The 25868-nt window shown below is 51.4% G+C and overlaps 1 protein-coding gene across 1 annotated transcript; it reads right to left on the reverse strand.

The window, feature by feature from the left end:
- Positions 1–8694: 8694 nt before the first annotated feature.
- SCRT2 (scratch family transcriptional repressor 2) lies at positions 8695–20608 on the reverse strand. Its single transcript, XM_003802620.1, has 2 exons — positions 20476–20608; positions 8695–9485 (listed from the first exon to the last, which is right to left on the reverse strand). Exons 1-2 carry the CDS (start codon positions 20606–20608, stop codon positions 8695–8697), a joined length of 924 nt encoding a protein of 307 aa, XP_003802668.1.
- Positions 20609–25868: the final 5260 nt, after the last annotated feature.

A 25868-nucleotide genomic window follows, 5' to 3' on the forward strand; every position in this document is an offset into this window, starting at 1 on the left:
ATTGTTGTTTGGCGGGACCGGGCTGGATTCGAACCCGCCACCTTAGGTGTATGTGGCTGGTGCCTTAGCCACTTGAGCCATAGACGCCGAGCCAAGAAACAGGGTCTTGCTCTGCTGCCCCCGATCATAGTTTATTGTAACCTCAAACTCCTGGCCTCAAGCAGTCCTCCTGCCTCAGCCTTAAAGGTACCTAGGAGTACAGACACACACCAACGTACTCAGCTTATATATATATATTTTACTTCCTCACTATATTGCTCAGGCTGGTCTCAAACTCCTGGCTTCAAGTGATCCTCCTGCCTTGGCCTCCCAAAGTGCTGGAATTATAGATGTGAGCCACAGCGCCTAGCCTGTACCTCTTTTTAAGAGTGAAGAAACCTTTCCTAATAGTCCCCCTCTCACTGTCCCTGCTAGAGTTCATACTAACCCAACCTTTGACAAGGGGAGTAGAATCGCCATGACTGGTTTAGCTTGGTGGGCACTCACATTTAGGCTCAAGAGGGCTTACCCTCCCCTGAAGTTCATAGCTCCTGATCACTGAACAAAATTGAGAAGACCTAGTAGCTGCAGTTAGTTTTCCTCTGGGAAGCCTCCCTTCCTCACTCTCAAGACTGTGTGGTTGCTGGGGCAGACCCATCCCTCAGGGATGGGGAACTGGGGGGACCTGGCCAGGCCTGGCCAGTCAGCAGTTCTATTACATTGGCCTACCTATCCCCAAACCAGTGAGACTCAGATTTAAGACTCATATTAGGATGAAGGTGAGTTGCCTTCCACCGAGGCTAACACAAACCTGAAAGTGGAAGCTGGCAAAATTCTGGGATCTAGCTGATATCCTTTTGTCTTAGTTTGGATTCTCTCAAGAGTAGACCCTGAGGTAAGGATTTGTACACATACAGTTTATTTGGGAGATGTTCTAGTTAGTATTGCTGCAAAACAAACAACTCCAAAATGTAGTGGCATAAAACAACCATCTTATTATCTTTGCAGATCTGTGGGTCAGGAATTCAGATAGGGCGCAGTGGGGACTGCTTGCCTCTTCCTTACAATGTCTGAGAGGTGACTCGATGACTAGGGCTGGAATCATCTAGAAATGTCTTCACTTAACACATGTAGTGGATGGTACTTCCTGTCGTCTGGAACCTCATCTTGGACTGTCAGCCAGAACTATACATGGCCTCTCCATATGGCTTGGGCTTCCTCACAGCATGGCAGCTGGTTTCTAAGAGCAAGTGTCCCAAGAGAACCTGGCAGAAACTTTATGACCTTTCCCAATCTAGTCTTGGAAGTCAGGCAGCAGCATTTGTGCAACATTTTATTGTGGGAGCTATCACAAGCCCTCCCAGGCTCAAGGGAAGGGGACATAGATACCATCTCTTGATGGAGGGATAGTAAGTTTCCAAAAGAGCCTATGGGATAGGATAGACTAGTTTTTTGACCATCTTTGGAAGATACCTCTGCTATAGGAGGTAATCCCAGGGTGTACTGGGGAATGGAGAAATGCCAATTAAAGGGAGTGTTAATAAGAAGGTTATTAACTGGGCAACAGGGGTTTATTCCTGCTGTGGACTTTCCATCATGTGTCCATATTGTCCCTTGGAGGAACAAGGGGGCAGGATATTTATTCACTGACTCCTGTCCCTTACTGTTTGAAGGCAGCCTGAAGTTGTGAAATCTCTGGCATTTCTGACTTGCCCTGCACTTGAACATCTGCGGACTCAGAGGCATGCAGCTTTTCACTTACGAAGACCTGAGAGGTGGACCTAGGGGATAAAGAGCAGGACACCAATAAATTTCTTTTCCGTCCAAGTCAGCCAGAGTCCATTTTTGTTGTATGCAACCAAAGGCCCTGACTACCTCCTCTTCCCATCTTGCCTCTGGGCTTTCTGCTCTTCCCACAGCAGGTTGGCCTAGATGCAGTGCCCACCCCTTTGCATTCATTTTTGATGAAGAATCTTGCACATGAAGCATTCAGGTATGCAGAGGACTCTGCTGAGTGTGTGAGAAGGTGAAAGGATTTCTGTGCTCCAAAAGTAACCTTCAACTTTAATTTCTTTTCTCCTGAAACTGCTCTTGTCTATTTCTACAGCTTAGATTACAAGCTTCTTCCTGGTTGCTTGGTCCCTCTCTCCCTTGCTGTTTTCCTCCCCATGTCCTCTTAGTCTCCTCTCCTAGCCCCTATATTCCTGTTCTTATTTCATTCAGAAAGTTTGCCTCTTTCTGCTGCAGCTTTGGTACCTGCTGAGAGTCTGCTTGGTATCTTGAAACAGTTTCACACATAAACTATTTTTCTTCATGGTCACAAGATGACTGCCAGTGCCAGCTAGGAGCATCCACCTTTGTTTGCATCCAAAAGAAGAGAGAGGATCTCTTCTCCTGTGATAGTGGAATTAAAGCCTTTAAAGAGCAAAGAAGGGTTTTCATGCACAGGGTCACCTCCTGGTTGAAGATTGCTGCTGAAGTGCCAGCCATCCCATCCAAGTTTCAGCCTTGAAGGCAATGGAGAAATGGAAATGTAAAAGCATATGACCCTCTCCTTTTTTAGAATGTTGTCTCAACAATTTCATATAAAACTTTCCCTTGGATGTCATTGACCAGAACTTGGTCACATGGCCACCCCTGGCTGCAAAGATAGCAGGGATATATAGTCTTCATTCATAGTGCCATTGCGCTGAGCTAAAATTGGAGTTCTCTTCATAAGGAAGGAAAGAATAGATATTAGTAAGTAGATAGCAATCTGAGCCACAGCTCCCAAGCTAAAGGTGGGATGGCTGAGAGAAAAGGAAAGAGAAAATTTCCAAGTTCTAGTCAGATACTCACGTCTGAACAAATCAGCTATGGCTGTGGGACACAGTGATTTTTAAAAGTATAAGATATTAATAGTGATTGTGACTTCTTTGTATGGAGTTCATTTAAAAATATTTACTGTCACCTGCTATTGATTAGGCACTGTGTTAGACCCAGGGCATTTAATGATATGAAATCCAAGATCCAGGTGACTTTGTGTTCTCCCCAAATCCACATATTGAAGTCCTAGTCTCCAATGTGATAGTTATTAAGAGGTGAGCTTTAGGACCTGATTATGTCATTAGGGGCAAGGCCCACATGAATGGGACTAGTATCATTATCAAATAGACCTGGGAGAGACCCCTCACCGTTTCTACCATGTGAGGACACAGCAAAAAGCAGGCCCTCACCAGGCAGTGCATCTGCTGAGCCTCCAGTCTAGGACTTCCCCACCTCCAGACCAGTGAGAAGTACATTTCTGTTGTTTATAACCACCAAGTCTATGGCAGTTAGATGCAAAGAGATCTGCACTGTCAAAGATCCCTGGGGCTGCTGTGAATAAAGGAAGAGAAGTGGGGGAAGCAGGATGGATCCAGGGAGACCAGTGAGAAAGGCTAGTCCAGCCGTCTAGGTAAGAGAAGATGGTAGCTATAGACCGACGTGGAGACTGGGAAAATGGAAAGGAAAAATCAGCAGGAGCTGATGATGGATTGAATGGTTGGGTGGGAGGACAGAGGTGTGAGAGACGATCTCTGGGTTTTATGACCCCAGTACTGGATGGGCACTGGCGCCATTCAGTTGGAACACCCTGGAGGAGAACAAGTCATGAGTTCAGACCTGGGCTGGTCTCTTGTGTGCTTTGGGGATATCCAAGTGGAAGTGCCCTGCTTGCAAATACAGACTTTCAGCTTAGTGAGGAGAAATGTAGTGAAAATGTAAATTTGTTGTGTCTTCTACATGTGGATAGAAATTGAAGCCATGGCTATAATGAACTTGCTTTAAGAGAGTATACAGGAACAGAAAGTGGGTTAGGTGGACCAGCCAGATAGATAAGAAGAACCAGACAGTCATGTCATGAAGGTCTTGAACGCCTTTGAGAACACTCTGAAAAGCAGACTGGACTGATGTGCCAGCTGAAGTGCTTTGGGCTGTAGGTAATAGGAACCTGATTCCACTCACCTAAACAATAAACTCACGGCACATACTTGGGAGTCTAGAGGCAGTGCATTGAGTAGGTTTTAGGGTGTTTTGTTCATTGGCTCCTTGATGTCATCAAGGACATAGGCCTTTTCCATGCCCCCACACTGCCATCCATGCCATGGGCTTCATGCTAAGGCGAGTTCCCTTCATGGTCACAGATGACATGCTTCCCTGTGCAATTTTCTGTCTCAGTTCATTTGTGTCACTGTGAGAGACTACCCAAGGAAGTTTGTTTGACTCACCAGTCTGCAGACTGTGGAAGAAGCGTGGCATCACCATCTGCTTCTGGTGAGGGCTTCAGGGAGCTACCAATCAAGGCAGAAAGCAAAGGGGGAGCAGGCATGTCACATGATGAGAGAAGGACCAAGAGAGAGAAGGAGGTGGTGCCAGCCTCCTTTAAGCACCAGCTCTCCAGCGAGAACTTTATTAACCAGGGAGGGCACCAAACCATTCATGAGGGATCTGTCCCCATGACCCAAATGCTCACCAGGCCCCACCTCTAATACTGGAGATCAAATTTCAACATGAGATTTGAAGGGGCCAAACATTCCAACCATATCACTTTCTTTGAAGAGTGGGGAAGCTGGGTGGCAGGGTGGCTCATGCCTTTAATCCTATAACTCTGGGATGAGGGGAGTGGATTGCTTGAGTTCAGGAATTCTAGACCAGCCTAAGCAGAAGAGTGAGATCCTGTCCCTATTAAAAAAACAGAAAGGAGGTTGAGGCAAGAGGATTGCTCAAGCCCAAGAGTTTGAGGGCCATGGCACTCTACCCAGGGCAACAAAGTAAGACTCTGTCTCCCCCTCCCAAAAAAAGAGTGAGGAAGCAGTAAAGTTTTCCATAGGCTTTTAACAGCTCTTTCCTTAAATCTCATTGGCCAGAATTGGTCATGTGCCTATCTTTGAACAGTAGATGGTATTACTCTTAAACCAGTTGAGATCATCCCTTAAGCTGGTGTCCACTACCCCAGATTGCACGACGGCTAATCAAGGAGGAGGTGGTGGAATGGATGTTGGATCACTGCAACTGAACTGCACCCAACATCCTTCCCCACCACCCTCTAGGGTACCTTCTGTTTTGCATGGTTAGAGAATTTAAAACTACATTTGTCAGACTTTAGTAGCAAGGTACTAACAGTGAATTAAGATCTGCCAGTTATATGCACTTCTGTGGCATTTAAATGGCAGAAAGGGGCAGGGACCAACTTCCTACTGCTTCGACTGTTGCTACTATCAAGATGTTCTTGGATGAAGTTTTACTCTAGTAGTGTTCCAGTGTCATGCCACCAGCATCGCAGGAGACAGAAAACAATTCTAGAAGCAGTGGCAAGGCCTCCTGATCCCTGGAGTGCACCTATATTGCTGTGTTTTTAAGCTCAGTTCTAATGCAGCCTCCTGATCCCCGCCCCCCTCCTCCTCCTTGTGATTGTGGGAGAGGCAGAAGCAGCAGTTCTGAGATCTACAGTCCAGCTAAGGGGTCACTCCTTTGGCGCTTCCACAAATTTTGTCAGCAGCCTATCCCCCATATTAAATACTTTCTCCTTCAAAGGGATATAATACATGTTTACAAAATCCTGATTTAGAGTAGTTTCTATTCCCAGCACCTAAACAAACATAATGGATCCAACAGCCAATCAGGAGCAGTGTGTAGCCAGAGGGCTGTGTGTGGGTAGTTAAGGAATGCAACAGGTGTCTGGCCCCTCAAAATCCCACTGCAGACTTTGTAGGGGAGTTCCCATAAACGCTGTCATTGTTGGAAACAACAAGCACATTGCTATGGATGCAGCCACTTGTCCAGAGGTGTGTGAAGGCAGAGGTGGACAGGCACCAGGAAGAGAATCTAAAACTGAGCGCACTGCTAACAGAAGGAGGACATCCACAACAAGGCCCCAGGGGAGAGAGGTTCCAACCTGCAACCCTCTCTCTCTACCCCCCTGGCATCCATCCCTCAAAGCATGCAGGCCAGGCTTCTTGGCGAGTCTGTTTTGGGGGTTGAGGGGAAGTGGCTAGGGTTGGAGGTTGCTGGTAAAATTTTTAGTAAGGCAAGGACAGCTTTGTATTTTGAAAGATTCCCAAGGCAGCTGGCAAGGAGGAGGAATTGTTTGTCCATGATCTTCCTGAATACTTTTGGTGACTGGTAGCTCATAAGCTGTAGGGACAGCTCATCGTTCTGGGACAATGTTACCTGCTGAGCCAAAGTCAACCATTTTGCTTGGTTGCACTTGCTGCATGCGTGATCATAACTGACTAGGGCAGAGGGACAGGGGATGAAGTGGACAAGAACGTAGAAATGGTGAACTGGCTGTTGACAGATAAATCTGGACCACAGTTGTAGTTGTTTGGCAGGTATAGTTAATTTGAATTGCATTTCTTTAAGATGAGACATATTCTTTCCATTTAGTCACAGGTTCCATCATTCCCTAGTATCTAAGGCAACTGCCTTCATTTGCTTATGTTATTAATCTGGTTCTCAAACCCTTATTTGAGGAATATTTAGGATTGAGGATACCTGGGACTTGTGGAGGCTAAGGGACCCCTGGGGCTATGTGACCCTGGTGGCAGCTACACACTGGTCAGGCTACAGAGAAGGAAATGGAGTGGAAAATCCCCCATCTCTCAGATGTCCTCCCCTTCTTCTTCCCCTCACCCCAATCACAAGGTCCAGAGGCACTGTGAGTGGCCAAAGTCCCTTTAATATCCCTGAATTGCGTTACAAGTAATACTGCTGAAGGTGGGGAAGGGAGGGGGGCCTGAGGGTCAGTTAGGAGAGGAGGAGGGAGGGGGAGCGCCAAGCGCTCATACAAAATATGGCCAAAAGGCTTAGCATGCATGGAAAATTATTGCTGTCAGAAGTTCCTATTTACAGGGTCAACACCCTCCATAATTGCTTCTGTGATCCCTCTCCTCCCCACCATCCCTGCAGCCTCCCTTCCCCCTGGGCCTGGAGCTGGGCAAAGGCCCACTTGCCCCTCTGAAGCCCTAGAGAAGTGCCCCTGCCCCAGCATCCTCAAGTCTCCACCCTTTTTTTGTGGCTAGGGGGAGGGGAAGGTGAGGTCCGAGAGTCCTAGACTCAGGCCTGGCCCACTAGCTGGGCGCAAAGCGATGAGGCAGAGGCGTGTGCTTAAAGCAGAGGGGCCGGGGCCCTTGCGAGTGGAGGTGTGTGCTTCGATCCTCGCCTGGGCATGCAAAAGCGCAGCGGAGGAGGTAGTGGCGGCCAACGGGCAGGTGGCTGGCAGCCCCGGCCCCTCTGCCTGGGAGAGTTGCATAGACATGGCCGGGAGAGAGTGCTCCTCCCGGGGAGCAGGCGGGAGGCCCCAGTGGGTCCGGGGCTCAGTCGGTCCCTGGAACCTGGGGTCTCTCGAAAAGAGGAATAAATAGGAAACACATTGAGGAGCCTCCTCTCCCTGGGCTCCATGGAGTTGGAGTGGAAGACTCAGGAGGGTGGGGACCTGCCCCATGACCAGACCTCCTGATGCTTCCTCACCACCTCCACCCCCACCTCCTTGAGGGTCAGCAGGCTGTCCCTCCTATTCTCAAGTCCCCTTTCTTAGTGAACTCTGATTAGGGTGGGGCTTCTCTCGAGACACATGGGGGGACGGGGAGGAGCGCGCGTGCAGCCTGCTATGGCCTTTACTGTCCCTCTCCTTGCCTGGCTCCCTGACCTCCCAGTCCAGCTGGGGAAGCCAGACTGTCCCTGGGTGGGGCCAAGAGATTAAATAGAATAATAAATAGATAAATAAATAAATACACAAATAAATAACTGGAGGGCCCAGCTGGACAAGGGGAAGGGCATTGGTGAGGTGCTCCAGGCCTTCCCCCAACAAGTAAGGAGTGGTACCTGTGTTCTGGGTAGGAGGAAAAATTCTCAGAGATTCTGGGAGGAGGGTGGCTGGGAACAGGAGACTGGAAGTCCAGGGCAGGGCTATCCTGGGATGGGAGAGGGCCCTACACTCTCTCAAGAGTTTGCTCCAGGCTAGGTAAACTTGGAGGGGTGAGAGATGCTAGAAGGATGATGGGATCTGGAGAGAGTAGGGGCAGGGGCGGGGAGTGGGTGATGAGGCCCCCGAAGACTGACAAGAGTGGAAAACGTGTTGGGTGTGTGTATGAATCAAGGCATGCAGGGGATCTAGGACAGATTGGAGACTCTAAGAAGGATGAAGATCAGATCCCCAGATGGACTCACACAGGGGGACTCGGCAAAGACTCCAAAGGGATGGTCTAGGGTTGGATTGTGGTCTGAGGGCTACAGTGGCTGCGTCCAGGTATGGATAGGGAAACCGAGGCAGGCATAGGCGTCACGGGTATGTTTGGGTTTAGATTGGGGGCTCCAACAGAGGAATGGTTAGAGAGACTCAGCTGAGAAGTGAGAGAAAAGGTCTGAAAGTTAGGAGAGCGGTGCAGGGATTGGGCAGGAGAAATTTCAGGCTCTGAGGCCTGGGAAGGGGTGCGGACCTGGTGCCTGAGTTGGGAGCCTTGAAGGCGCGGACAGGGGATCAAGGTCCGGGTGGTGGCTAGAAAGGTGGGGTAGAATGTTGGAAGTGACTTATGGGTTTGGGGGCTGGAGAGAAAAGTTCCGGGTTGGGATGGGGTTTCCTTCGAGGGCAGTGGGCAGGGAAACGCAGCTGGGGATTGGAGAGGACGCTGCGGGTGCAGGTGGGGGGCCCGGAGCGCGCGGAGGGCGAGTTCCGGGGGCGCGGGCAAAGCGGAAGGCTCAGCTTGCCGGGCCGGCGGGGGGAGGCGGGGGCGGCTCGGCGCCCTTGACGCAGGCGGCCTCGCAGTGCTTGTGGAGGTAGGACTTGAGCGCGAAGCTCTTGTCGCACTGGCGGCAGCGGTAGTGCTTGAAGGCCGAGTGCGTCTGCATGTGCGCGCGTAGGTTGGAGCGGTCGGCGAAGGCCTTGCCGCAGTGCGCGCAGCCGAACGGCTTCTCGCCGGTGTGCGAGCGCATGTGGCCCTGCAGCAGCCAGGGCCGCGAGAAGGCCTTGCCGCACACGCCGCACTTATGGCGCAGGTTGTGCGTGAGCACGTGCATGGCGAGCGCAGGCATGGACACGTACGCCTTGCCACACGTCGGGCACTTGCGCGCCAGCTGGCTGTCCAGGCTGCGGTGCGTCTGCTTGTGGCGGCTCAGGTTCGACGACGTGGCGTACGTCTTGCCACACTCCGCGCACGCGTGCCGGTGCCCGCCGCCCGCTGGCGCCCCCGCACGCCCCGCGCGGCCCCCGGCGCCCCCGGCGGCCCCAGCTGCCCCCGCGTCCCCGCTGCCTCCGCCCCGTCGCCGCCGCGATCGCCCGTCTGAGATGAAGAAGGCGTCCATGGAGTAGCTGTCAGTCACGGCCGCCTCTCCGCGGAAGTAGCGCGCCGACAGGCTTGACTGCGGGCTCTCGGGGTCGCTGTACTCCTCCGGCGCCGCCGGCGGGTACGCGGGCTCCGCCGGGGCCAGCTCCAGGCCCGGCTTCTGGTCCGCATCGTAGCTGCTTTGGGGCAGGCAGTGCGGGGCGTAACCTGGAGGGGGCGGAAAGGCGGGGGAATAGAGGGTGAGGTGCGTAGGAGGACTTCTCCCTTTGGGCAAGTCACTCCCCTTGGCCCTCCAGTTCGGCATCCTTGTGACAGGTCTTGGAAAGTGATGGCTGCTTACAAGACTGGTAACTGACATGCGCCTGAGCACAATCGCTACTCCGACCCGCGGAGCACAGGGCAGGCATGGGTCTACCGACTTTGCATTCACTATCTGCTTGAGTGCTCACAATCATACAGTGAAGATCTTAAACCCACTGTGCAGGTAGATAAACTGAGTCAGAGAGAGATACAGCAGCCAGTCTAAGCTTACTGCTAGTAAGTGGGTGGAAAAGGAGCCAAAATTCAGACCTTGGCAGTGCGACGCCAAAGTCCACGCTCTCTATTCCAACCCTCTGCCATTACAATCAGATAACTTCTCTGAATCTCGATTTTCTCATCTAGGAAATGGAGCTTGTGATTGGGCACCTTCCAGGGCCTCTGGAGGGACTGAATAAAGTGATGATAATAAACGTGCTTTAAGTTCTTCCTGTATGCAAGAATCTGCCCCAGTACTTTTACATGTGTTAACTCAATTGTCACAGACCCAATACTATGTATTATAATCCCCATTTAACATGTAAGGAAATTGAGAAAGGGAAGGAGCACTTAGTAATTTCTATATAAATGTTAGCTATTATAATTATGCTTTTTACTTGCTTTAAGATTATTTGCCACCCCTACTACATTCTGACCTTCCCAGGGGTGTGCCCAACACGTGTCTAGCTCAGAGAAGGTGTGCAATGAATAAATGTCGAATGATGGAACGCCATCACAATCCGTTAGACACACCTCCCAGGGTTGCTGGAGGATTTAAAAGTGGTGGTGTGAAATAGGTACTCCAGAAAGGGAACCGCCTTATCTTTGCTCCCAAGCTGCTTTGCTCTAAGCTCTTCAAGAAGTCTTCCTGGGTCTCCAGTGAGAATTCACCTCCACCTCCTTCTCCCACTTAGATGGAGTTGGACCAGAAATCCTGTCTGCCAAGGGTTTGAGTGATTGTTGGGTGGACAGGCTGAGACTCTCCCAGGGGATTCCATACGGGTTTCTTATGGACAGGGGCCATCCTGATTTGCCTCTGCTTCCCGTGCCCTAGGATGGTCCTAGCACCTTCCCTGTGGATCCTGGGGGCTGGGCTCCCCAGAGAGTTTCTGGCAGGCATAGAACAAACTTATCATCCTGGCACTTAATTACCAAGTGTTTCCATTGTCCTTTGATTCTGGAGTACAATGGTGGTTAGGCCCCCATCTGAGGTTTCACAGCTGGGGAGTGGCAAATCTCAGGATTTCACCCTCTCCTCTGACACCCTCCCTGCCCATCTCCCACCATCTGTAACCAGCCTTCCTCTCTACACCCTTCCTCACTGGAGTGAGCAGGTGGAAGAGGGCTTTGTAAGCTGGAAACAGGATCCCAAGATGTTCAGACTTATGGCTGGGTACTCTGGTCAGCTTTCATTTCCTCAAACAGCCTGGCTGATTCAGCCTCCAGACCTTTGCCTCTCATCTGGCATTTGGAATGGTCACAGGGTCAAGTCTGAGCAGACTGAAGGCGAAGAAAAGTGTTCCCTTATTTTTTCTTCTGTCCCTTTATCAGACAGCATGGGCGCTCTGCATAGTGAAGTAATTGGGTATTGTGGGGGAGGATGACTCAGTAGGAAAGGGCTCTGTGGTCAGACGCAAGGGGGGGCAGTGGTAGTGGCAATTTTTAATTGGAGGTGGGCGGTTCCTAGCTTCCCAGCACCCCATCCCTCTCCTCTCCTCTGCTTTTGGTCTGGAGGTTCCTCTCCTTCCCACCCCAGGAACCATGCCTAGTACTCCAGAATGTTCTGGGAATATTATTTCAGACTAGGTTAAATACCAGTGGGCACTCCCAGACCCCCTCCTTCTCTTGTGTATTTTGTCACCTTGTAATTACCTATGGTAACACTAGCTAATATTTGTTGAGCACTCACTATGTGCTGGGCTCTGCACTAAATGCTTCACTCCCATCATCTCACTGGATCATCACAAAAATACTCATATTACAGACACAGAAACTGAGGTACAGAGAGGTGATGGTTCTTGCTCAAAGGGTGGAGCAAGGATTGGAAACCACTGGACTGATCTCTCATTTTCCCACACTGGGAGGTCTCTGAGGAAGAGACTGTGTCTGGATTGTTTGCCTCCCATCCCCAGGGCCCTAGCACTCAGTTAAGTATTTGTAGAATGGATGATTAAGATTTGCCAGGCCACCTTCACTCCCTAGCCCAGCAGGGTCTGCTGTAGACAGTCTTACCCACCCAGTCTCAGGACAGGTCAGCACCTCATGTGGCCTGGGCCATGGAATGGGTGGGGTGATTTGATTCCTCAACACAGATTCTAGCTGGGTGACCTGAGGCAAATTGTGCATCTTTCTGTGCCTTGAGTCATTTTTCTGGAAATGGAGATAGCATAAGATTCATTTTGGGGTGTGTGTGGCTGATCATGTGGCCCATGTCTTGTACATTCTGTTATTTAAGAAGGATGGTTAAGTATTGGTTAAGAACACAACTTGGATTGTGTTCAGGCTTTATCATTCCCAGCTGTGTGACTTTGGACAAATCACTTGACCTTTCTGTGCCTCTCCAGTTTCAGTAAGAAGTCCATTGGCGAACAATGTGTAAAAAAGTAATAACCAAGATTCCTAGCGCACTTAAGTGTCAGACACAGTTACAAGGGCTTTGCACGCATGAATGCTTTCTACCCTCATGACTCTCTAAGGCGAATACCCTTTTACAGAGGAGGAAACCAAGGCACAAGGAAGTTAAGTAACATGCCTAGGGTTGTGCAGATGGTAAGTTAGAGCCAGGATTACAGCCCAGTGCCTGGCACTTGGTAAACCCACAATACGTGTTGGCTGTTATTATAAATAACAGTAATGATCTCCTCAGATGGATTCCTGGGCTTTGGTTTTCTTGGTGCCCACCCCAACACATCTTGCTGCTCCTCTGTGGTCCTCTGTTTCCTGACTCAGGATGCGTAATTTCTACCTGATGTTCTGATGAGGAAATTTCTGGTGCATGGTAGGAACTCAATGAACCCAGAAGTTTTGAACTGCGTGCTCTTTCCGTGGCGCCCTCTGCTGGCTGCTTTCAGCACTGTATCACCTTGCTCATGTTGCTAAGGGCTCTTTACACAGAAAAAGGTGCACCTCCAACAAAGGCTACTTATTTATCTAGGGGCCAATGCGGAATTGTCTTTAGGACAGGAATTGTGATCCCCAGACCAGATGCCATTCTGTGGAGTTTGGCATGGGTTTGGGAGCATCATATGAGAGTTTGCATGGTCATGTATGGCAGAGGTGACTATGACTTAACCTCCGATTGCTTAACCTCTCTGGGCTGGGCCCTGTATAGGAAGATGATTGACTAGGATGCTCTAAATATCCTTCTACATCATGGCTGACTCAGTCTCTCCACAATACTCTTTGTGGAGGAGGGGGGAGTCCTCCTTGAACTCCATCCCATTCTCCCGACATCCGCAGACATCTCCATATGTGACCTTAGGCAAGTTACTCTTTTTGCCACATATGTGTAAGGGAGTTCATAATAGGATTGCATACGTTAATGCATATAAAGTGCTGAGTATAATACCTGGCACATAATAGCTGGTCTCTCAAGCTATTATTTGTATTGTCATTATTATTGGCCCTACATATCCTGGTGGGGTCCTTCTAATCTGCCAGTGAGTAGAAGGAAATACACATGGATGTCTTAGGCTGCTGTGTGACGTTGAGCAAGCCATCTCACCTCTTTGGGCCTGAACTCTAGAGAATCCTATAGGACACTATAAGCTGTACTCTAACCTTATAGATGGAACCCAGGCAGGTTTGGGGTGCCTTCCTCTGCCCCAGTGGTGACTCTAGAAGGTTGAGTTGCCTGCCCTCCAGCTGACAGGGTGAGATGGGACTCTTCTGTTTGAGTCCTGATAGGGTAAAGAGGAGCAGGGTCCAGAGAGAAGAGACCAGGTTCTTATTCTGGCCCTTCCATTTATATCTTAGCTGTGTTGGGCAAGTCACACACCCTCTCTCTCTCGGCTTGAATCCTCCATTTGAGGGATGGGGACCAGAGCCACCTGTCACGTATGGATATAAGATGGGCCCAGAAGCACTTTGGAAACGTGCAGATGTCACTTGAGGATGACATTGTTTTTTTCCTGCCCAAGACTTGGGGTCCAGAATCCATTAAAAAAATTTTATGAGAAATAAAGTGCTGTCCCCCCACCCCCGTAGATACTGTCTCATCCAACTCCCTGACCCCCTAGAGTGAGGATGTGTGTGGAGAGCGCCATCACAAATACTACTACTGCTACTACTAGTGTTTCTTTTTTTTTTTTTTTTGAGACAGAGCCTCAAGCTATCCCCCTGGGTAGAGTGCCATGGCATCACAGCTCACAGCAGCCTCCAACTCCTGGGCTCAAGCGAGTCTCCTGCCTCAGCCTCCCAAGTAGCTAGGACTACAGGTGCCCACCACAACGCCCGCCATTTTTTTGGTTGCAGCCATCATTGTTGTTTGGCGGGCCGGGCTGGGGATTTGAACCCGCCACCTTAGGTGTATGTGGCTGGCGCCTTAGCTGCTTGAGCCACAGGCGCCGAGCCACTACTAGTGTTTCCAACTAGCACTAGTCCTCTCTGGGATCCAGACACTGCACTGTGCTCAGCACTTAGAAAGGGGAGATAATTTGCCCAGGGTCCCAGAGGGGGAGTCAGGTGTGAGACCCTTCAAAGGCAGTTTTTCCAAAACTCCATAGATGGTATGGAAACTTGCCAGGGGAGAGAAGATTCTGAATTGGCAGGGGAAAGGGTGCTAGGTTTCTCCAAACAATACCATGCATTTGGCTTGTGTCTTACGGGCGTGTTTGGGGTATGAAGTAGGTGTTGTAGAAAATGCTCCAGCCCCATGCAAATATTTGTAGATAGTACTTAATAACAGTAATGACTAACATTTGTTGAGTACTTAGTGTGTGCAAGGCACCCTGCTAAGTGCTTTATGCACATTAGCTCATGTCTAAGTTCACTTCCTCCCATGCCCTTGTTCTGCAGAAGCTGAAGCCCGGGGAGGGGCCTTGACCCACCTCACATCACCACACAGGTTGTCCTCAGAGCTGGGCTGGCCGCCTTTATTTTTTTAATGGAGCCAGTCCAGGTCTCCTTTCCTGTCTCTCCCAGACTCCCAGGGTACTGAACTTCTCCAGGGAATTCCTAGTCCCAGACCTACCTCCCTGTCCTGAGCTAGGCAGGAAAAGAAAGGGACCTGGTGGTGGGCTAGCTTCCCAGGCGGCCCACTTTCCTGAGGAGGGCTAGGCCTGCTGGGTGGTGGGGCTGGGGGGGCTGCTGTATGGGTATATTTAGAGCTGCCTCTTGCTGTGCCAGGGCCTCGGGCCTCGAGAATCAGCTCCAGCCAGCTGAGCAGAAAGCCAGGTCTGTCAGCAGCAAAGCGGGATAAAAATAGTTTCTCCTGTCTGCTCACAGAGCTGGGCAAAGGGGCTGGGTACCTCCCCCTCCCCTTATTATAGCATCTTTGTTAGCGGTTCCCTGGGCACTGGACCAGAAATGACACCCACCTCCTCCAAACGCCTGGCAGCTGGTACATCTGCCCACGGGGGAGGAGGTCCCTGAGTCCAAATGAGCAGGGCACAGAATGAGGTCTGGCCCCACATGACCAGCGCTGAAGGGCATGGGGCTGATGCCCACTGACCCAGGTTCAAGCAGTTTCGAGAGAATTCCAGGGCCCTTCCTCACCACCCCCGCCTCTTAGAATTCCCCATATTCTGGTCTTTCCTGACTGTGACCCAATTCCTGTGGCCCACAGGGAGGTCCAGGGCTCTGCAGGAATCAATAGGAAAGATTTTTCAAGGGGTTGTGGAGTGAGTGGCTCAGGGTCTTGAATTGCCCAGCCCTGGTTGGTGGATCAGCTTCCTGCTCCCTCAAGGGGGATCTCTGGAGACAGGCTGTGTTGCACAGGGCCCCACCTCCCTCCAGTCCTCCTGCTCTTTGCTCTACCTTCTTCCTGCCCTAGAAGGGTACAGAGGGCCTCTCCCAAACCTCTCACTACCCAAACGCTAGCAGCAGACACTTCACCCAAGAGGTGTCCACAGCTGGGAAGAAGACCAAGAGGTTGGGGTGCCTCTCCTCTCCAGGTAGAGGACCTCCAGGTTGTGGGGACCCCCAGATCCTATGAATGTAGCACCTACCAGGGAGGCGTGACAGGGCCCACCATTTATGCTCCTGTGACTTTGCCTCTGGGTTGCAGCTAATCATTTCCTGCCCTCTCTGCCCTTTGCCCACTGGGTGAGTGTTGTAGGGATTGCTGCACTGACAAAAGGGAGTTGGTGTACTCTCCTGCCCTCCCTCAGCAATCACAGACCATCCTGTCCAAAGCATGGAAGCTTGGCTTGGACCCCACATAGCCTCCTGGTGACCCCTGGCTTTAGGATGAATTAGGGCCCACAGATTCTGTATCTCACTTGGGCCTGTCATTCTGCACCCCGACTGAGCCCTGTTCATTCATAGGAAAATCAGATTTCTAGGTTGCCAGGTCAGAGTTTAAAGAGATCATACTCAACTATTTGATTTCAGGAGAAGGAAACTGAGGCTGAGGAAAGGGGAGGAGATGAAACCAAGGCCACACAGAAAGCGAATAGTGGGTCTAAGACTTGAACACAACCAGCCTTGAGAATGGATCTGGGCATAACCTTGGACTGGAAACTAGATCTGGATCTTATTCCTGGACCCAGAATGTTTACCTGGACCTGTTCCTAGACATGGAAATTTGAATGTGGTGTTGGATTTGTCCTAGAAATTGGACCTGGCCCTATATCCTCAGACATTAACCTTGGACCTAGACCTTGGGCCTGGTCCTTGATCTGAAGTTTGACTTAGATATAGGAACTGGACCTGAGATCTGTACATGGAGGCTGGACTGGATGTTGGGCCTGGACCTGAACTTTGAACCTGGTCCTTAGAGTAAGACCAAGATGCCAGGGGAAGAGGTAGTTATAGAAGACTCAAAAAGGGCCTGCTGTATGTCCTTTAGCACCTCCCTAGCCTTCTCTGGGCTCCCTCTTCCAAGGGATTGGGGAAGCCCTTTTGTATTTCTGCTCCCCTATGGACTTTCTGAAGTGTGAGGTGGATGTATGTCAGCTGGTAACATTCGGCTGGGCTCCCAGGCCTGGCCTGGGCGACTACCTGGCGCCATCAGAGAGAGTGAGAGGAAGTGGGCTCTGGTATAATGTGGTCAACTAGATAAGCCCATGGGTAGAGGTAGGAGAGCTTCCTCAGCCTGCTGGGGGAGGCTTAATGTAGCTACAGAGGGCAGACAACTGCGTTATTGGATTGGCATTGATCCCTCCTCTGCCTGGGTCAGATGCACTCTGGGAGTGGATGGGGGTAGGACAGTGGGTGGGGGGCGGTAAAGAAGGGGGGCCTGGCTCCTAGCTGGAACTCAGTTACTGTGTGAAGGGTGGACTCTCCAGAAGACATCCTTGCCAGGGGCCCACAGACACCACTGATACGCAGATGGACAAGCCACATTCTGGAGTGGCTCAGAGTCCAGCATCTCTCAGGATGGGGTCAGGTCTGTGAGGGGTGGGCTTGGTGGTGTTGGAGGGTGAGGTTCTGAGAGGCTTAGGAGAATGTGAATCAGTAGGGTCTCACTGAAAGACTGAGTCTGTGCTCCGAATCACCCAGCGGGGGAGAGGGGAGGGGAAACAGTGGAGGAGCAAGAGGGGCAGAGGCGAGAAAGGAGGCATTTTATTGGAGGGGACAATGTAATTAGGTCTTATTTCCCTCACTGGGAGCTCGCAGATCTACAGCTTGCTCCACTTGGTGGTGGTGGGGGGGATGCTCTGTGGGTCTGAGGGAGCCTGGAGCACAGACACACCTGCTGCACCCTCTTCCCTGCCTGGCAGAGACTGAAAAGGGAGCAAGGAGGCAAAGAAGAGTGTTGCTTCTGTGTGTGTGAGTGACAGAGAGAGAATGCTCCAGGGATTCTACAGCATTCCCAGAAGTAGGGGTATGCCTCTTTAATTTGGGGTCCTGCCTCTTTATCAGTTAGGAGCCTGTGGTTCCTCTAAGCTCTCCCCCCAGCCCCGCTTGCCTCCCCGCCAGATTCCCCTCCCACCAGCCTCATCCTGACCCTGCAGCCAAGAGCTGCAGGAATGGCTTGTAAGAAGATCTTTCTAATAACTGGAACTATCTCCAGCCCCGGGCCCTCCCCCTTCCTCCCTCCTTCCCTGGCTCCCTCCCTTTCTTCTCCTCCCTCCCTCTCCTCATCTTCCCCCCTCCTCTCTGTCTCCTTGTTTACCCAGCACACTTACACACGCTGGGAGAGAAAAACGTCGGCTCAGCAATTTTTCACACTTCCCTCAAATGCTCAGCAAGGTTATTTCCGGCAGAGCAGAGACAACGGGCGACCAGAAGCTGGCAGCTCTCTGAGGACCCCCAGTACCCTCCACCTACCCATGGAATAAGGGATCCCTTACTGCCCAGTCTGGCCACACCCCAGGGAGGGGAGAGACTCCTGAAAACAGGACGAGGCAGACCCTGCATTTCCTAGTCATACCCAGGTTGTAAGGATCACACACACACACACACACACACACACACACACAGTCACACATACTCCTGGTGTTGGCACTGACCATCCATTGCAGACACTGCCAAGGTGGCCAGTCCAGGGTGTCTGTCCTCACCATAGGGCAGCCTGCAAGAGACTGAAGCTAATAAAAATGCCTGAGCCCAGAAACTCCAACACCCTCAGCCAGGTGGCGTATGCTCAACAGAGCCCTAAGGAAACCCTGACAATGGCCTCCCTGCATTCTGTTAGACCCTCATGCAATACCTCCCACCTTATAATTGACCTTCACAGAAGATGAGCTTGTAAAATTGAAAGGATGCTTAGTTCATGCCATCTAAATTCTTTCACTGCTGAGAAGGCTGAGGACCAGAGAAGGGAAGGCACTTGCCCAAGGTCACACAGCAAGTCAGTGACTTTTAGAGCCCAGGCCTCCTGAGTGCCAGGCCAGGCATCTGGCTATCAGGACAGTCTCAGGATTCCCTAGAGGCCAGGAAGTTGTTCTGGAGCCCTTTGGGGAAAGGTACAAAGACAGAGGTGGTTCTAGGATATTAATCCCTATGGGCCCTCCACAGAAACATCTTGCTGGTGCTCTGCCCTCACCCTGCTTCCCACCATTCATTCAGGGGCTCCCTTCAAAGCTTTTTTGGACGGCATTCAAGGCAATGCATTCTCTTGCCTCCTTCCTGAGGAACAGTCTGCAGTTTTGGCTGTGCATGGGAAATTCTCTGGGCTTCTCTGGGTTTCCTCAGCTGGCCTAGCTGCAGGACAAGGGTGTGGGAGGGGTTGTGGGGGGTGACCAGAGCTTTTTGTTAATTTCCTAAGGGATCCACATGCAGTCTTGCAGATATTTCAGTTTCTATGCAGCTCCCAGCACACACTCCCTAGCCTTGGCATGGCCCCAGGTCCACCCTCTGTCCTGCCAGCCCTCAGCCCAGCCCAGCCATATCCCTAGGCTTCTGTCTCCAACTTCAAGAGGCTCTGGGGTTCAGAAAAGAGGACAGTAGAATAAGTAACATGGGGCAGAGGAGGAGGGGGTTCTGTGGAAGATCAAGGGGCAGGGGCTGAGGGGTGTAGCTGTGTCCCTAAACACTCCCTAACTTCTTTGACCTTGATGAGGTCACAGAGCCCTTTGCCCAGCACCCTCTCTCTACCTGGCATGGCAGAGTGATGGAATGTGGGTGAAATGCTTGGAAATCCCTGAGGTGGAAGCCCCCACCCTCCCCACTGCCTATCTTTGCCATTTCAGCCCCCCTCATCTTAAGCCCTTTCTTCCCTCCTTTTCCTCTTCTCTATCTCTCCTTCTCCTTTCTCTCCCTCTCCCCCCTTACCATGCACACACACACCAAAGCGGGTGCCACATGTGATGTCAGAACTCTCACTGCCAAAGGGACGCTGGGACACCTCCTCTCCAGACACCTGCCCTGATGGGGGTTGCAAGAGGAGAACATTTCTGTGATCCCCTCCATGCAGAATGGGGTCCACTACTTCTTCTCCCTACCCCCCAGAGATCACCCCCTTCTGGGCTTGAATGACCTCTCTTGTCCCCCAAACCCTGTCCCTGCAGGAACTTGTTCTGAGAAGAGATGGAGTGTGTGTGTATTGGGGGGGGGGGGTCTTGCAAGAAGCAGCAGAGTTGGCTTTGGAGGGGATGGTGAGAGGATGGGGACGGGAGGTTGTGCAGCCCAGGGAATCGGGAGCCACTTTGGAGGAACCCCTCCCAGATATCTCCTCTTCTTTCAGTCCCCCGGACAGGCACAGCCTTTGGCAGGCATGTGGCTGAGGGTAACAAAAGAGTTGTTGAGAGAGGGGGTCTGAGAACACTTGTATGGCATTGCCAGCAGGAACAGTTTTGAAGGGAGGGAGGGCACCCCCAGTTATCCCCAGGGAGCCAACCCCAACTCCTCAGGGACTGATAGTCCCGTCCCCTTTACATTCCGCACCAAGAGGGCACACTCGGGCAGCCAGCCTCTCTTTCTTAGGAGGGAGAGGAGCCCCTCAACTGCCTTGTGCATTAGCCCCCTCAGCACCAGCCCTTCCAGAGCGGTCCTCTCTCTCTGGTCTCCCATCACCCCCTCACTCCAGCCCTGCTCTAGGGCCACAACTTTCAGAGAGTCCGCGGCTGGCGCATGGCTTCGGGAGGGGCCGACCCTGCGACTTTCCCTTTGTACGTCCTAGCCCCTGCCCCGCCCGCCTGGCCCTCGGGAAGCCCGGGAGGTGCACACGGCCAGAGAAATCTTCTCCCCGGGTTTCCTGCGGCGCGCGTCCCTCCTCGTGGCCCAAGTTAGGGAGGGCCAGAGCTCCCCTCGCCTCTTCCCCACCCCCTCCTTGCCCCCGCCGGGTCCCACTCACGGTTGTCCCCTGGAGGCCCCCGGGCACCAGGCAGCACGTAGGCGGTCTCCAAAGGGTGGTAGGTGGGGGCCGGCACCCCGCTGCACTGGAAGCCGTCCCCTTTGATCTTCTTTACCAGGAAGGAGCGCGGCATGGTGCAACTGGCTGGGGGCTCGGCTGGGGTAGTTGCGTGGGGCCCCGGTGGGGGGAGGCGGCCGGCCAGGCGCGATTGGCTGTCCGCGCGGGGTTTCAGCACTGGACAGCTCCCAGCGGGCGGCAGCTCGGAGCCGGCACCGGTAGCGGCGGCCCCGGCTCGGGCTCCGGCTCCCGCTCGGGCTTGGCAGCGGCGGCGCGCAGACAGGCGATCGCTGGAGCTGTGCTCAGCACTCCGGCTGCCGGCTTTATATGGGACGCAGGCTGGAGATCAGGTGGTCCCCTAGCAATGGAACTGTTCAGCGCTCTAATCCATCAAATGTCCCCCAGGACAATCGCTCCGCACACGTTCCCCTGAACCGGCGGCGGTGGGGGCAGGCCAGGCGCAGGGAGCAGCGGGCAGGCAGGAGGGGAGAAAGTGAGGGCGAGAAAGGCGCAGAGATATCGAGAGACAGAGAAAGGGGAGTGAGGGGGGAGGGAGAGAGAGAGAGGAAGAGAGAGAGGGGGAAGAGAGACACGGAGAAAGACAGAAAGAGACATACAGAGAAAGAAAGACGCACACGCTGAAAGAGGTAGAAATAGAAGCAGAAAGACCAAGATAAGGACAAAAAGACACAAGAGAGAAACAGAGAGAGACAGAGATGGAGAGAAGTAGCGACACACACGCACGCACACGGGAGGGAAAGAGAGATGCAGACACACAAAAAGGAAGCCCCCCAGGGATGCAGAGAGAGGAAGAGAAAAGTGCGAAATAGAGGAAGAAGCTGAGGTCAGCAGAGGGACAGCGGTCCGGGCACATGGGGACCCAGGGAAGGCGATGCAAAGGAGAGTGTGCGCTCGCCAGAGGCAGCCCTCTCGCCGCCAGTTCTCTCTCCCCCAATTCCGAAGTGGCCAATGTGGACACTCAGCTTGAACTAGGGGAAGTCTTCCCCCACCCCGCCCACTGCTTGGGCTTGCGCTGAAGCCCAATGTTGGGTTTGGGGTTCAACTTTCTTCTCCCAGAACTGGTGGGGGAATGAGTCCCCCACAGATGCCTGGCCTCGCTCAGCCGGTCCTGTTCCGGTGCCTAGCTCAGGCGGGCGCTGCAAGAGGAAGTGAAAATCGTCCAGTAATTAATTTTCCTGCTGCTGGGGGGGTGGTGATTTTGACACATCCGAGGCTGTGTCTTTCCCTGAAGCGGGGAGCAGACAATAGAGACACGTGGACTGGGAAGGGAGAGGGGGGAAGGGAGGGGGAGCGGGGCTCCTGCTGGAACTCTTCGCAGGTCAGCTCCTTTGTCTCTGGAAGGATCTGAGTAGACCCCCTCCAATTGGACCAAAACCTGGGGGAGCCCCCATATCTTGGCAGGCCCAAGGAGCAAGAGAACTCACCCCTCTGCCCAGAGGCTGCTGGGCAAAGCTCCATGGTGGTGGGCTGGCTTCAGCAAGTGTGGGATGGCCGGTGCACAAGAGTCCCAAAATCAGGGCCGGGTTCGCCCTGGTCAGTGGCATTCTGTTATGGGATGCAAGGCTGGTGGAGTGAGGGTATCCTTCTGGGACTGCACTAGCCAATACCAGCTGGGAGGCTAAGACCTAAAGAGGGCATGGAGGTGCCTGTGTTCACACAGTGAGTCAGCAGCAATTGCCCCAGACCTCAGTGGCCTCTGGGCACCACTGGGTCAGGGCTTATCATGATCCTAGAGGTGTGGCTTACAAGCCTCAGAGTAAAATTTGGGCCCTTAATCTTGCCAAGGCCCTGCATGGCAAGGAAGTACTGGAGGTACCGGGACCATCTTTCCAGTTGTATTGCCTCATGTTTTTGTCTCTGGGACATTTAAATTTTTTATTTTATTTTTTTAAATTTTTTGTCCCAGGACTTTTTTAACCCCAGTCACTGAGAGTTTAAGTGACCACACCCCTGCTTCAGAGCACACCCCGTATTCTCTACTCCAGCCACAGGAGCCTTCTAGTTCTTTAGTCTTTCTCTTCCCTTGGCTGCCACTGTTTCTGCTGCCCAGAGTGTCCTTTCCTTCATTTCATCCTGCAAACCCCTACTTGTCCTGAAGACTTAGCTGAGGCATCATTTCCTCCAGGAAGTATCCCTGACATCCGTCACTGTGGATGAGGCCAGCTCTCCCATTGGTCCCTGAGATTCACGGGGACAAGGACTGTGTCCCATGTCCGGAACAGGACCAGCTGAGCCAGGCCAGGCATTAATATGGGAAACTGATTCCCCTACCAGTTCTGGGAGAAGAAAGTTGAACCCCAAACCCAACAGGGGGCTCCAGCACAAGCCCAAGCAGTGGGTAGGGTAGGGGAGACTTCCTCTAGTTAAAGCTGAGTATTCACACTGGCTACTTCCAAATTGGGGGAGAGAAGACTAGAGGCAGGAAGGTTGTCTCTGGCTCAGCACTCCCTTAGCAAGGTGTGCTAAGGGTCTTCCAGCCCCCCCTACTTATTAGCCATGGGAACTTGGGCAAGTTACTCAACTTCTTTGTGCCTCAGTTTCCTCAGTCATAAAATGAGAATAATAACTGTGGCTACCTCCGTGTTGTTAAGAGCACTACAAGAGTTGCTACACAGGAAAGGCTTGGAATGGAGACGCATATGGCAGTTGGTCAGTGCATGGGGGTTCTCTCTATATAGTTGTTCCTGTAGCATCCAGTATTCATTTATCACATTTGTGAGATTCTGGAGAACAAGTGGTGAACTAGACATCCCTTGTCTCTGCTTTCTTGGAGCTGACATTCAAGGGAAAGTGCATGGACACTAAATAATAAAACCCTTATATCAACAATATTCTTTCAACTATTTATTCAGGGCTGTGAGGGACATAAAACAGGATGAGGTGATGGAAAGTGATAGTGCCTTAGGATAGGGTAGCCAGCCAGGGTCTCTTGGGAGAGATGACATTCAAGCTGAGACTTGACCCAGCCATGGGAGGATTCAAGGAAAGAGTGCCCCAAGCTGAGGCTTCAAAGGCACTGAGGCAGGAATGAGCTTGGGCCAACTGAGGAACAACAAGCTGTGGAAGAAGATGAGTTCAGGAAATTGGCAAGGCCAGAACCTAGAGGACACTTAGTAAATCCTGAGTAAATGAATGAACAAATGAGATAGTGAGATTCGGCCTATATCTACATCCTATAACTAGGTAGGCTTATTGGTTGGAGAACAACTTTTTACTGCTTGCATTAAGTAAGTTGTTTATTTGTTTGGGGTAGCCCTATTTTTGAGTTTGGGCTGGGTTTTGGGATCTCTGACCTCTAGGGATGCCTAAACTGGTGGGGGTAGATAAGACAAGTGGATATAATGAGCTCATCTCTGCCTATCTGATGGCTCTACCACTTCAACCTCCTGCATATGAGATGGCAAAACCGAGCCCAAATTGATTAACAAGGAACTTAGGGACGGAGCTGGAATTGGACTCTCTCATTATGTCCTCTCACTGCGCAGGACATTGAGGTGAACCATACCTTAACTAATCAGAGGACGCCCCACAAAAGTGACACATTAAGGTCCTGCAGCCCACTAGCATCAGGTTGAGGATAAGATTCCAGGGTTTTTTTTTTGTTTTTTTGAGACAGAGTCTTACTTTATCACTCTCGGTAAAGTGCTGTGGCATCACAGCTCACAGCAATCTCATACTCTTGGCCTCAGGTGATTCTCTGGCCTCAGCCTCCCCAGTAGCTCAGACTACAAGTGCCTACCACAATACCTGGCTGTATTTTAATTAAATTAATTAATTAATTTTGAGACAGAGTTTCAAGCTGTCACCCTGGGTAGAGTGCCATGGCATCATAGCTCACAGCAACCTGCAACTCTTGGGCTCAAGCAATCCTCTTGCCTCAGTTTTTCTATTTTTAGTAAAGACAGAGTCTCACTTTTGCTCAGGCGGATCTTGAACTCATGAGCTCAAGCAATCCACCTACCTTGGCCTCCAAGCATGCTAGGATTACAGGCACCTGGCTATTTTTAGAGATGGGTTCGTGCTCTTGCTCAAGTTGTCCTTGAACTCATGAGCTCAAGCAATCCACCCACCTCAGCCTCCCAGAGTGCTAAGATAACAGGCGTGAGCCACTGTACCTGGCCCAAGATCCCAGGTCTTAAGTCTCAAGGTGGCATGGGCACCTTTAGCAGATAAGAAGTAACCTTCAGCCCAGAAGCTCTGGTTCCAAAATACCTTCCAGGGAGGAGGCCTGAAGCATGGATGAAATATGCAATGGCCAGCACAGTTTCATCACTAGGACACCAAGAAGGACCTTCTGTCCCATGAACCTCCCCCAATCCCAGCTTAGTGGGTTCAGAATGTCCATTGCCAGGAATTAATTTCTCCAAGTCACATCAAATAAGGAGAGAACTTTTATTCCCAAATATGTTTGCTGTAGTATCAGAGACCAGGATAAAAATCCCAGACTGGAGAAAGTGAGGAGGGGGTTGTAAAGGAGACATGTGCTTGACAGAACATTCTGTAGCCTTTAAAAATTCTCCTGGCTACAGGATATTCTGTCAAGCACATATCTTCTTCACAACCTGCTCCTCATTTTCTCCAGCATGGGCAAAGCGAGACCCCATCTTTACTAAAAATAGAAAAACTAGCTGGGCAATTTGGTGGGCTCCAAGTAGCTCTCTGCTACTTGGGAGGCTGAGGCAAGAGGATTGCATGAGCCCAGGAGTTTGAGGTTGCTGTGAGCTATGACACCACAGCACTCTACCCAGGGTGACAGAGTCAGCCTCAGTCTCAAAACAAAACAAAACAAAATCTCAAGGGGAAAAATGCATAGAATTATGTTGAGGAAAAGATACAGAATCGAAAAATCTCTCACAGCATGTCCACCACTATGAACTAAAATAAAAATAAACGTACACAGAAAAGTGAAGGACGGGGGTGGGACTGCAGGGTTAGTTTATCCAGAAAGATCATAAAAGATTTCAGTGCAACAAACACTTATCTTGGGCACTTGTTGATCATCCACTTACTTTGAAATAGAAGAAATGATAGCGTTTAGTAAAACACATCAGGATGTCCATTATTTATTCTTATGACTTTTGGGAAGTCAGCATTGCCAGGGGCAAATTTCCCCAGTGACAACAATAATTCTTACATCAACAGTCACAGTACTGAGCAGCTCTCCGTGCCTGGCACAGTGCTAAGGGCTTAGACATTGGAGAAGCTGGCCTTGCCCGGGCTTTAGGAGTCAGCCTATTTGCAGTTTAGATTCCTTTTCTGCTATTTCCCAGCTCTGTGATTCTCTGTGCCACTGTTTTCTCATCTGTAAAAGGGGA

Source organism: Otolemur garnettii, unplaced genomic scaffold, assembly GCF_000181295.1.
Source record: "Otolemur garnettii isolate 467f Iridium unplaced genomic scaffold, OtoGar3 scaffold00251, whole genome shotgun sequence".
NCBI classification, from domain to species: domain Eukaryota; kingdom Metazoa; phylum Chordata; class Mammalia; order Primates; family Galagidae; genus Otolemur; species Otolemur garnettii.

Coding starts and splice junctions, on each gene's coding strand:
- SCRT2 (XM_003802620.1), bottom strand. CDS start 20,608: ATGCCGCGCTCCTTCCTGGTAAAGAAGATCAAAGGGGACGGCTTCCAG. Junction 9,486..20,475: donor GGGGCCTCCAGGGGACAACC/GTGAGTGGGACC, acceptor CGCCCCCTCCAG/GTTACGCCCCGCACTGCCTG.